Source organism: Alosa alosa, chromosome 1 (assembly GCF_017589495.1).
Source record: "Alosa alosa isolate M-15738 ecotype Scorff River chromosome 1, AALO_Geno_1.1, whole genome shotgun sequence".
NCBI classification, from domain to species: domain Eukaryota; kingdom Metazoa; phylum Chordata; class Actinopteri; order Clupeiformes; family Clupeidae; genus Alosa; species Alosa alosa.
Genome location: NC_063189.1, coordinates 47,885,093 through 47,897,816, shown reverse-complemented (window position 1 = coordinate 47,897,816; position 12,724 = coordinate 47,885,093). Strand labels below are relative to the sequence as shown.

At 45.4% G+C, this 12,724-nt stretch overlaps 1 protein-coding gene across 6 annotated transcripts in view; it reads right to left on the bottom strand.

Moving 5' to 3' along the window:
- Positions 1 to 10,837, bottom strand: part of col15a1b (collagen, type XV, alpha 1b) — a 33,699-nt gene extending 22,862 nt beyond the window's left edge. For all 6 annotated transcript variants that reach the window (XM_048258775.1, XM_048258785.1, XM_048258794.1 and 3 more), the window contains exons 1-10: positions 10,399 to 10,837; positions 7,492 to 8,039; positions 5,526 to 5,600; positions 5,185 to 5,286; positions 4,120 to 4,237; positions 3,813 to 3,850; positions 3,460 to 3,654; positions 3,335 to 3,361; positions 3,052 to 3,114; positions 2,769 to 2,864 (exon numbers count right to left, since the gene is read on the bottom strand). In XM_048258775.1, the coding sequence (XP_048114732.1) occupies positions 2,769 to 2,864; positions 3,052 to 3,114; positions 3,335 to 3,361; positions 3,460 to 3,654; positions 3,813 to 3,850; positions 4,120 to 4,237; positions 5,185 to 5,286; positions 5,526 to 5,600; positions 7,492 to 8,039; positions 10,399 to 10,666 (1,530 nt within the window). In that variant the 5' untranslated portion in view covers positions 10,667 to 10,837. The remainder of the gene's footprint in view (positions 1 to 2,768; positions 2,865 to 3,051; positions 3,115 to 3,334; positions 3,362 to 3,459; positions 3,655 to 3,812; positions 3,851 to 4,119; positions 4,238 to 5,184; positions 5,287 to 5,525; positions 5,601 to 7,491; positions 8,040 to 10,398) is intronic.
- Between the last annotated feature and the right edge of the window lie 1,887 nt (positions 10,838 to 12,724).

Below are 12,724 nucleotides of genomic sequence, written 5' to 3'. Positions count from 1 at the left end.
GATAAATGTGTCTTAGTATTGTTTAGCTTTTAGGCTGTAAGGTTGGCTGCTACGATTATGAGGTTTTTGGGTGGCTAACTATGATGGGAGCTCATACACCCAAGCCTACTCGTCGACACATTATTTTCTAAGGGGGTGTTTTCTTTACGCAACTGCAGTAGCCTATGCACGGTGTGTATGTGTATGCATACGCTGTTTAGATGTTTTCTGTCATATCTCCTGACTCATGTTAATGAATCAATTTTTGCTTGTAAGCTGGTATGCTATGTATGGTTTAGCCAAGGCAATAACACTTACTGTAGTGAGCTCTGAGACTAATGCTACCTCTCCAAGCAATATTGGAGTCCTCCAGTGACAATAATACTTTTAGTGAAAAGAGTCATGGTTGGTGGTGATTAGGATTATGTGGAAGTAATGTAAAATAAAACTAAACAACCTATTCACTATCAGACCTGTCATTTTTTTTGTTATTTTAGATGGAGGGAGAGAAGCATTGCAACTGGGGTGAAAGCAGCCTACTGCTGATGGCAAAATATGACCCCAAGGACCATGATGGCATGGACATGGGACATGGATGGGTAGCTTCTGGATGAAGAAGAAGACAATGATGTGCTACAGGAGGAGATAATCTCCCATCATCCCCAGCTGGGTAAGCATGTTTGTGTGTGTGTGCGTCCATCTGGGCTAAAGCACATTCTGGTTGTGATAAGAGTGTTGCTTATAACAATAATGAGAGGGACTATAGTGATAATAGTTTGGTTAGATTTGTAATTCAATTTCTATATTTCTTATCTGACAATTTCTTTATTTTGAGTTTGGTCAAGTCCCATGTCAGGTAGAAAGCATACACTTTGCCTATCCTTCCAACACCGACAGAGACGCCAACTCCAATAGCATTTACACCCCATCGTCTGCTAGGCTTAGATGGACACACACACACACACACACACACACACACAACCACACAACCATGCCACAGCTGTCACAATGCACACACCACGGATCTGGTGTGAATGTGGCGTTAGTCTATCACCTTATGTGTAGGGCAAATGATATCGATAATTATATATTGTATCGAATTATATGCTGTATGGTTGTTAAATGTATTGAATTTCTTCTAACGTTTTAATTGTTTATATATATATGTATGTGTGAATGTTCGTATGAATTGATGTTTTGTTCACCATGTAAGATTTGTTGATCTTTGTTATACTGTTGTCTTGTCATTCTTGTAGTTCTAATAGTTACTGCATGTTTGTAAACATATGTTTATGTTATTTACCTGAAGTTGTTGTTCCTGGTTATTTAATCACATTGTTTAAGACTTTTCTAAATAAAATGATTTATTTCCCCTTTAAGTAAACCTAACACATGTGCCAGTGTCTCTATATTCTTGTTTTCATAGTAGAATGAAGCACACGGAAAAGCAGTTACAATCAGCTAGTCTGTCTTTCAGCCTTTATCTGTCCTCCCCACAATTGATTTAGCCTCTTCAGAGTACAGTAAGACATCCCATATTGAGCTTGTTTTGATGGTAAAACATCTTATTTTTGTTACATGACCATTATATCTGTATTTTTAGGTCAGATGCCAAACCGGGAAATGAAAACATTCTACTCTTTAAAAATTCTACTTGTTGGTGTTATGAGTAAATTAATCATAACTTCTGAACCAAAGGTGATAAATTGATTCTGTTTTTTTCACTGAGGAGAACACAACACTGGCTATCCTTTGCACACTATATCTACAACAGACATTAGGTGAAAAGAAAGATTCATCTTGACAAATTGATATTTTCACGTTTTTTGATGTTGAATTTTGAAGGTTTTGTTTAAAAACAATGTGTGGTACACTCAAATGTATTAACTATGATGTGTACCTATGATATATATATGTACCATTTTAAAGGGCTAGTTCTCCTGATTACAATGGTGGGTATATCTTATCTCTGTCATGTGTAGCATGGCCACACAATAAGCCTTTTTGTCTCACAAGGGCATCAAGTATGAAAAAACGGAATGTTTAAATTGCGTCTACAAAGGTCTAATAAATTTATCATAACTTTTGAACAAAAGGTGACACATTGATTCTGTTTTTATCACTGAGTAGAGGACATTCACAAATTGTGAATCTCCCATACACTATGTTTCTACAATACAATAGAAATTGGGAGAAAAATGAGATTAATCTTGACAAACTGATATTTTCGTGTTTTTTGGGGTTGAATTTTAAAGATATTTTTTAATAATTATGTATGTTCTCCTCAAACTTATTAATTATATTTTATACCATTTGAAAGGGCTATTTCTCCTGATTACAGTGGTGTGTATATTGTATCTCTGTCATGTAGCATAATCATACAATAAGCCTTTTTGTGCCATCAAGTATGAAAAAATGGAATGTTCGGCACAGTCTACAAAGGGCTAAGTGAAGTCCGGTACACACACACAGGTACACACACACACACACACACACACACACACACACACACACACACACTGTGTTTGATGTTGTATTTCATTGATGAGCAATCAAGTCACCAAGGAGAGAGGATATGCGACTCTAAGATGTTTGTGTGGGAGAGCCTTGGATAGTGTGAGTTGTGGTTTAAGAGGAGTTGCAGTAGAGGGTTATGGAAAAGACTTGCATGCGCGCATGCTTTATTTTCTTCTCTTAGCAGGAGGCAACACCATGCTGCGATCATATCACGTTTTGCTATATGATACATCTAGTTTCGGATTGACATAGATAACAAGATGGTTACTGACCGGATATTGAGATGTCCTGGTTAGCACTGGTTGACCGGGGGGTCCTGGTGGCCCGGGTGGCCCGGGTGGTCCATACAAACCCACACCACGATCACCCTACAAGAGTGAGAGAGCCACACGCCCAAACCATTACCACCTCACCAACAAATGTAACTGCCATTTTCTCTAACCCTCATCAGCGCCAGAGAGTAAAACTGGCAAACAGCTGTTCCTCTGAGTTCCTGATGTGAAGTGAAGTTGCACCAGAGCCCCATTTTAACTTCATTCCCAGTGAGAGTCTCACCTTGTCCCCCTTGGCTCCGACTTCCCCAGGTAATCCTGGAAACCCGGCTGGTCCCCTCAGGCCCTGCAAGAGAGAGAGAGAGAGGCCCTGCATCACTGACATCACTGACTCCCAAATGAGGCTGGTCGTGGTGGAGCAGTAAACAGCATTCTCTGTGAGTGCCTGCCTGTGATGCTGTTGTGATGTTGTAATGATCAAAGATTGATTGGTCTAAAACACAGAAAAGGCAAAGCCAAACCAAGCACATCATCTCATATGGGTCTAGGCATATGCAGCTACTCACCGGCAATCCATCTTGTCCTTTGCGACCCTGAAGGACAGAGATGGGTAACAAATATAAGTGGTTTATTTATAAGACAGATTATATTTTCCAAATCATTGTTCTGCTCACTGTTCTGAGACACCTACAGGCAATCCATCCCTCCCAGGCTTTCCTGATGGTCCCGGGACTCCAGCTGGGCCTTGGGGTCCTCTTGGTCCAGGCTGCTGCGGTGATGCTCCTGCTCTTGGGGCGCTGGTAGAGCCAGGAGGCCCAGGAGCACCAGGACGGCCAGGAGGACCTGGGTCCCCACGCTCCCCTTTGGGTCCTTGGCCAATTGGGCCCTGGCACAAAACATATGTACAATGAAAGTAGAGTCAGAAGAAATATAGTTTAGGAATTACACTTGGATAAGGATTGTAGGAAGTATCCCAGAGCTAATGTTTAAATATGACATGGGTTATGGTGTACTGTATGACAATAATATCTTAGTTTGACTTACATCACCTGACCGTTCTCCAAGTTCTTCAGCATCATGCCCTGTAACCAGAGAAAGTTAACACATTAAACCAATGAGGTTCATGCTTACTTCATGCTAACAGGCATAAATTCCATGTCTGCATATGCAAGGCTTTTTATGATTAAATAATAGTGAAATCAAAGTTGTTAAGTTGATATGGACTGTAATCATTTTTTAATAATTTAATGTCCAGGCAGCTCTGTTAATGACTATTAGTGATACTGACTACTGACACTGTCACTAGGGATGCAACAATGATGCTACAGATACTAGTGCTTACAGACATCACCTCTCAGGAGCACCTCCCGTGTGGGGTAGGTCTCCTCTGTGGGGACGAGGTGGCCAGACAGCTCATCGTCCTCCACTGCTGGGGCCACTGTTGGAGGGGCCAGCACAGGCGCTTGTGTCTACGGGACACAGAATAGATTTAAGATTCAAAATTCAACATCCACTCTGTTGTCCCACAATGCAGGACATTTTGCCTTAGGCTTCCACCCACGCTGTGTTCATACAGAAAAGCATCCTACATAACATAAAACATAAAATACAGAGTGACAGCTAAAAAACACATACAATGAACATAATCATAAGAACATACACTTAAAAACAAAAACACTTGTTTGATAAATAAAACCTATAATGCTGAAAAAAGCACAAAGACGAACTACAACTGGAAAAAAGTGAATTATCAATACATTTGTGAAATAAATCTCTTGCTGTCTTTCTGTCTTTCTTTGGTGGTGTTTGCTGGGCTGATACATGCTATCACAGTCACCATATGGAGAAAGGAACACACAAAATGACTGCAAATGCATTTCAGACAGTAGTACTTCATACAGAGACCACTGAGAATTAACAAGGTTGACTGCTACTCAGAAATGTTCTCTCAAAAACAGAAAGAAAACACATAATGCCTCAGGATGATGTAAGACTTGATGGAAATAACAAGGACACAAATACTGTAGGGATATCAAGGGGGGAAATTAAACATCTACATCTCCTCTACAGGTTTTACATCCAGAAGAGAATCTTGGGTCACAGAATTTTGAGAAATGATCAGCAGAGGTAGTTCAAGACAAAAACATCAAACTAAAGCAAGGCTCTGAGACACTGGATGTCTGCACTGAATACAAATCCTGAAATCTGGATGTTTACAGATCAGTGTGCTGCGTGCATCCAAACAAGACCACACAAGGAAGAAAACTCCTGGACCATTCTTAGTGACAATGAAGCAAAAGATGCAAACAACTGAAGTTTAAAAAAAAGGTATAGTGTTTTATTACTCATTCATTACGCAATCACATTCCCATGATGGGACAGCTGAAACCATCCACATAGTAGCCTATGCTCTCACCATGGAGGAAGTGTGCTTCTGCTCCTCTTCCACTCTCTTCAGCATTTCTTCTTCACCCTCTCTGTCGTCAAGACCATCAAAACCACTGCCATCACCAGACACCTGTAAAACACACACACACACACACACACACACACAAAGAGAAAGAGAGACAGAGAAAGAGAGAGAGAGGGAGAGAAAGAACACACTCTGTAGACCCATAGGGAATCATCTTTGGTGACCCTTGAACAGTTTGCTCAGTTCACCACTAAGAGGAGCACTTTTCCCACACACCTCATTTACTCAGACCACCACAATGCATTTCCCTGCAGATGTGTGTGTGTGTGTGTGTGTGTACATACGTAAGGGTCGTCCTCCTCACACTGCTCCTCTACTGCTCGGGGGTCCGGCTTAATCACCAGCTGCTGGATGGAGCCCTGGGGATGGACAGGAGACATTCATGACATGACGGGCAACTGATTGACGCATGTCTCTCTCAGTTTATAGTACTTGCAAACCAGTGCGGCATACTGCTTTATTATGTGACAGAACGAGATGATAACTTCCTTACTTCCCATTATTATTAGACCTTCATGGATTACTGGTGACTACATAACCTGCTGCTACACTGCCAACCCTGTTCTTCTGGTCCCCTTGGGGATCAATAAAGTATCTATCTATCTAACTATCTATCTATCTATCTGGTCTGATTTTTCTTAATTAATGATGAAAGACTACAAATCCTCTCTTTTGTGTGCTAAATGGATCATTTTCTAATAACATCAAGCGACCCAAACTCCAAAAGTAGCACTGAGGACAACTGTGGGCCAGTGGAGATTAGGGGATAAGTCTTTAAAGGAATGTCGGAGTGAGACCTGCATGCTGTCGCCACTTTCGCCAGCAAGAATGACACAAAGAGAGAGAGATTACAGAGGGAGGAGGAGAAAGAGAGAGAGAGGGAGAGCGAGAGAGATTTGATTAATGCAAGGTTTTTTTTAGTGAAAACATGTTGTTACAACAGGACAGGATCAACTCTGGGCCTCTGTGGAATCAGTAGGACTCGAACTCTGATTCTGTTGAAACTCACAACAATGCTGACACCTTCTGAAAGAAGTTGTTGTGGGAAAGAAGGACATTTTCAGAAATTGCTGAATGTTCTGACTTGAGTGGTGTGTTCACTTCAGCTCTGTGCATGACGCTGAGATGCCCTGCTCTGTGCCTCTCTCACAAGGCCAGCGCTCTGGACTTGGATTGGCTGGCTCATTCCTACAGTCACAACCAGGGAGTCCACAGAGTCTCACACAAAGGACAGCGGTCTGCCACTGATGTAACCAAGACGATGACCTTTCAGAATTCGCACCAGTCACTTCCCAGTGCGACGAAGAGACGAGAGGATGAGAGATGCGTGTGGAAATGAGATTACAGTCTATAAACAGGTCTGGCTGTTGTCTCTGGTCTCAGGAGAAAGAAGCGCTGTGTCAGATAAGAGGAGAATCTTCAGACACATTAGTGAGAGATACGTGAGTGTTGAGCGAAATAGACCATGGCTCCTTTCTCCTCCCTGTCTCTCATTCTCTCTGTCCCTCTCTCTCTCTCTCACTCTCTCATACACACGTACACAAACACACACACACACACACACACACACACACGCACACGCACACAAACACACACAAACACACACACACAAACACACACACACACACACACACACACACACACACACACACACACACACACACACACACACACACGCACACGCGCGCACGCACAAACGCACACACACACACACACACACACACACACAAACACAAACACAAACACTGCGCGCACAAACACACGCTGCATTACCCACACACACACACACACACACACACACACACACACACACACACACACACACACGCACACACACACACACGCACACACACACACACACACACACACACACACACACACACGTTTTAAGTTTTCTGTCTTTCTGTCTTTTGTCTGTCTTTTGTCTGCCTCTCTTTCTCTCTCTCTCAAGTCTTTATGTCTTCTAAATATCATAAAACATGTTGTTCATCCAATATGCCAATCTCCCGCCTTTCAACACCCACCTTATGCTCATGCTGACCCAGACTGTCATAACCCAAACAGCCTGATGTCTGAACTCATAGCAGCACACACTGAAAGCTGAAACAAACTGATTGGGTGTTTCATGATCTCTGGGAAACACATGTACCAGTGAAGTACTCAACACAGTCTCCAAAAGAATATACCTGAAACAAAGACACACACACACCTACACACACATACATATTACGGTAAGTTTGAATCACTTACCATAAACTTCTCCAGGCCTGTGCTGCCAGCGTTGCCCACAAAGATGCCGGAGCTGGGCTCAAAGCGGAGCGGCTCTGGGCCCCGGTGGAAGGTGGCCACGTGGAACTCCTCGCAGTCCATGTAGAGGCGCACCTCTTGGTCCTGCACGGTCAGCGTGAAGCGCGTCCACTTGTAGAACATGTCGGGTACTTTGAAGGATGCCACCTGCTGTGTGTGCGAGGCCCCCAGGTCGCTGTAGTAGAGCACGATACTCTGGGTCTTGTCCTCCACTGGGGTGAGGCCCAAGCCCAGCTGCACCACACGCTGCTGGGCATCGGTGATGGCAAACAGCACGCCGCCCCGGGCATTGGTGGCATTGATGGTGACAATGATGGCAAAGTCCCGGAAGAAAGAGTCCGGCACAAAGGTTTTGGTCAGGCGGCCGATGTTCGCGCCGGGCCCAAAGTTGTAGGCGGGGTGGCCCTCGTAGCCAGAGATGAAGGAGACAGATGGAGGGAGAGGCACACCAATCAGTTCAGTCAGGTCCAGGTGAGACTTGGAGCCTCGCTCTGAGGGAGAGGAGAGGAGAGGAGGAGAGGAGAGGGCAGAGTCATGTCAGGTGGGCTGCTTGGAATTCTCTGCTCTCGCCAGCACTCTAGTCTAGCATCTGAGTCTCTAAGGTGCTTATTAGTATAAGGTGCTACTGAGAGGACCACTGCAGAAGTCCTGTCAGGCCTGTGAGGCTATTTACTCCAATAAAGAAGACACAGTCTGCAGAGGAGGAACAAGAGAAGAGAGGAAAATGATAAAGTGGACATGATATTATATTATACACTATGGTATAGTGGGACTCTGTTTATAACACTGCTATTTGAAACTCCTTTTGTAAAACAAATTCATCAAAAATGTATTTGTGAATATCTATGAACATGAGGCTTCTCAACCTGATCATATACCTCTTTCCTCTCACAGGCTAACCATCATACAACTTCACTAAATGTGATCACAGCCCCTCCTGAGGCCTCATTATCCAGGCCAGCCAACACTTCCCGCTGTCCAGGCCAACTCATAGCCAGCTCATATAGTCCGTGTCAGGAGACAGGAGACTCGTCCTGTCAGGCTGTGGAGCCTCTGCATTCCTCCGTGGTCTCAGACACACTCCTACACAATTCCCTGACATGCCGCTGCCCACAGAGGCCCTGAATGTCACCCAGTACAATAAAAGTCACATTCTTCTGCGCATGCTGCTCATCTCCTGTGGAGACCAACATCACCCCATAGCATCACCCGCACATTCCGCAGGATCAACACATAAAATACTCCTGCTTTTCTTTACAACAAAAAGGCCGAGAACAGACAGAGCTTCCCTCCCCTGTTGTTATGTTTTGATCAAGCTGGTTAAGGAATTCAGTTACCGTATAATGCTCAAATGCAGGCATCATGATATACAGGTGATCTTAGGCCTAGAGAGTCTCATTAACATGGGGGTTCTGGACGCTCAAACTGACTGCACCCCAGTGCAAATCACAACATTTCACATCTTAACTGCATTGAATGGTTGCACAAGCAACCATTTGTGCTTGATATAGTTTAGTAAAACCTCTCTGTTATTGAGAGTCACACAAGAGGTCAACTGCAGCGTTGTGAATGGGAGTGCTGTCCATCCCCTGACTCCCAGCCTGGGTATGCGGCTGAGCGATGCCCACTGTGGCTCTGGCGGGTGGCAGGTGAGGAGGCTGTTGTGTCCACAAGGGAGGGCATGTTGACGGCACTCGACTCGCTTTGCCCTGGAGCAGTGCAGCACCCCAGGCTCACTTACAGCTTTACTCACAGCCCGCAACAGCTCTCAAGCCCTCAGGCTCATTAACCTAACAAGTCAAGGCAAGGCTGGCCCAAGGTGGTGTGTGGCCAATTATTCGAAGTGCAGACAAATAGACACAGACAGACAGACAGACAGCCCAGGTAACTCAGTGGATATATGAAAAGTGTTCAAAGCCAAGAATAGGAAGAAAGGAAAAACTACTAGTTAAATTTCTTTTGTTGAGGTAGCACATTTTTTGGTCAAAAAGCAAAACAGACATGCTCTAAATATTTCAATTTGTTATCCAGGCTCTACCGTGAACTAAAAAAAAAAATACAATCCAGCTGAACATTTCTTCTATAAAAGTGATCTGTTCTGACTGAACACATCTGTAACACCAGGGACAAGACAATAACAAAGAACAAACAGTCTTAAGATGTAAAACACTACTCCGAATGTGTAGTGTTGATCATACCAACATTAAATGTGTTAAGTATGGAGGTATGCAGAGAAGCATGTTCAGCATCATCCTTTTCTCCAAAACACAACAAAGAGCCCCCCTGCACGACTCACACAGTGACCCTAATTTCGCCCAAGCTCCAGGACGATTGCCATTCTAATCCTATTATTATAATATCATGTGATATGGATTTCAGCATTTGCTTTCGGGAATCAGGGGTGTCATGACACAGCCTGGCGTGGCACTGAATGATGACCTGCCTCAATTAGAGCCCAATTCTGCAATTCTGTGGGACATTGTGCTCTTTGCATAACTGGGCACTTAATCTCAGACATGATCCTACTGTGGGACTTGGCTCCATGCTGCAGCCACTTGGTTTATAGAATTCTTCCAAAGGAGCTTACGTGACCATAACCATATCTAATGCCAAAGTGTTAATGGGCAAGGCTTACTTTACTCACTCACTCACTCCCTACACAAGAACACACAGCAAACTCTTTCCAACAGAGGCATTTCAGCTAGTTTCTTCCTTCCAGTAAAAACAATAAGCATATAATCTAAATGAGCCAAACCATAACAAGCCTGTTTTGAATTGAAATACAAAACTAGCAGATAGATAGCACCTAGTGCTCTCTTTTCTCTATCTCTGCTCTCATAACAAACTCACCACTCTTCCACAGTTTTAGTGCTCTCCTCCTAGCTCTGGGCTTGCTGCTGGTTGTTTCCTCAGGGGGGGTTGGTACGGTGGTCAGTATGTCCCCCCGCATGGTTGTGGCCACAGCAGGCTCCCTCCCAGCAGTGGTGGGGGCCTCGGTGGCGGCCACTGGGGGTACCGTGGTTTCTACTTTCCGCACAAACAGCCTCCACCACTGGCCGTCCACCTGAGGTGGGCACAGCACCAGCAGGTAGCACAACCACAGGACTCCAGCATGCATCCTCCCCGTCACGCACAACGAAATGTCCGACCAGTACGGGAGGACTTCACAAGCAAGCAGTCAGCACTGAGACAGCGGCTTATTCCAATTGAGCCGGCGGTGGGAGAGGGCATGGAGAGAAATTGGTGCACCCCTGCTGTCACTGCGGGGCTCGTTGCCCCTCCTGCACCTCTCGGCTTTGTAGCGGCGGCCCCAGGCAGGAGCCCCCCTCGGTGAGAGGCCCCCGGTAACACCCCCCCCCCCTGAGTCTCCCGGAGCAGCACCACACAGACTTTGGTATTCAACCGAGCAGCTCAACGTCCGCCTTACTTTGCAAGACCCTCCATCACAACGGGATTGTCCAGAGTCAAATTCAGTCACACACACTCACGCACTCTCACTCAGTCTCTCTCTCTCTCTCTCTGTATGTGTGTGTGTGTGTGTGTGCGTGTGCGTGTGCGTGTGCATCTCTGACCCTCTATACTCACTCGGTGCTTATCTGTGTCCCTCTCACACTCTGTCTTACTCTCTCCCCCAGTCCCTCTCCCTCCCCTTCCACTCCAGTGCCAGTGCTAGCGTACCACTGACCTGGGGGTGGGGAAGGTAGCCAGCACTGGGATTTGCCAATAAACCTGCCACAGCACTGGGATCTGACTCTTGCACAGGCTCCCAACTCCTCTCAGCTTCCTGACTCTTTCGTCCAGGCCCTAATTATTTCCTGCTAATATCGTCATAAGCACCCAAATAGTTCCCAAGGCCTTTTACAAGAGTGACAGGAGCTCCAAATTGGTCAAGTCTGCTTAAACATGGCAGACCCTTGGGGAATGATCTCAGAATAGGTCCTTAAACCAAGCAAATCCAAAAGAGCAAATGCCAGAGTGAGTGAAGAGGAATTGTTTTTCCACTCAAAGTAAACTATAATGATGCTATGGTTTAGTCTTGGATTGTCATCTGTCATCAGGGAGGACATATTTAAAACTTGCACCCTGGATAGACTCCAGCTCCTGAGACATGGGAAAATTGGCCTGCAAAAACAGAGGGGCAAATCGAGGCAAAGCTTCATTGAGCCAAAAGCCCCCTGAGCCAAGTGTCCACAGGCCACTGATCACAGCAGCCGGTGACAAAGAGGGCCTTGTTTTGATTCGTAGGGCGGAGATGTGTCCATGCTTGTACAAATGTGTGTGTGTGTGTGTGAGAGAGAGAGAGATGAAAGACAGATGATAGAGAAAGATATTCTAATAGCGATATGGAACATTGACAAGGAGATAGAGATACTGAGACGTCCTGACTCCATCACATCCAAAACCAAAGGCAAGCGACACCATCTGCTGTGTGTAGCTCCGCCATGTACTCAAACACGGAGACACACCAACAGGGCATCCTCCTCTGTAACCCACATGTTGCACGCCCCTGTGAACACAGCTACCTGCCGAGTGCCCCCCCACCCAGTACCCATGTGATTAGGGTAAAGAAGACTGACTGTCATGTGCAGTGGTGGTCATGACAGCGGTGCAAGGTCGCGGGTGAACTAACGGCGGCTAAATAAGGGATTTGGTAGCAAGAGGAGTGGAGGCCCCGGGTAGGAAGTGAACGTTTGCGTGTGATGCCGTTTCATGTGAGGCAGGGTCAGGGCTGCTCTGCTCTAATTACCGAGGCCTGGCGGGATGCAGGGAACAGCGGACTCGGGGAGTCATAGGGTTCGGGGGGGCAGGAGGGGTGAGCCACCCCGCTGGCCGCCCCAAACCCTGTTCCCTGCCACAGGCCCCCTTCGTGTCTGTTAATTGGTTTATTGTCAGAAGCCATTGGCGGTGGAATGGCAAGGATTTATTCCCCAGTGTAAAGCCTGCGTTAAAAGTGCTGAACTCCATAGGAAGGCCATCACGGTCAATGGAACAATTAGATGTTTTGTTGTCCATTTTTAGAATTCCAAGAACTGTTGTGGAACCATGGGCATCACCTTTCAGTACATGTGCTGTACATCTGGTAAACAACTTGCATCCAGTGGAAGATTTCTATTAGATTTCGAATTCATATTCGTACACCACTGTCTGCGCCCAGCTATGAGAATCGTGTTTAGTT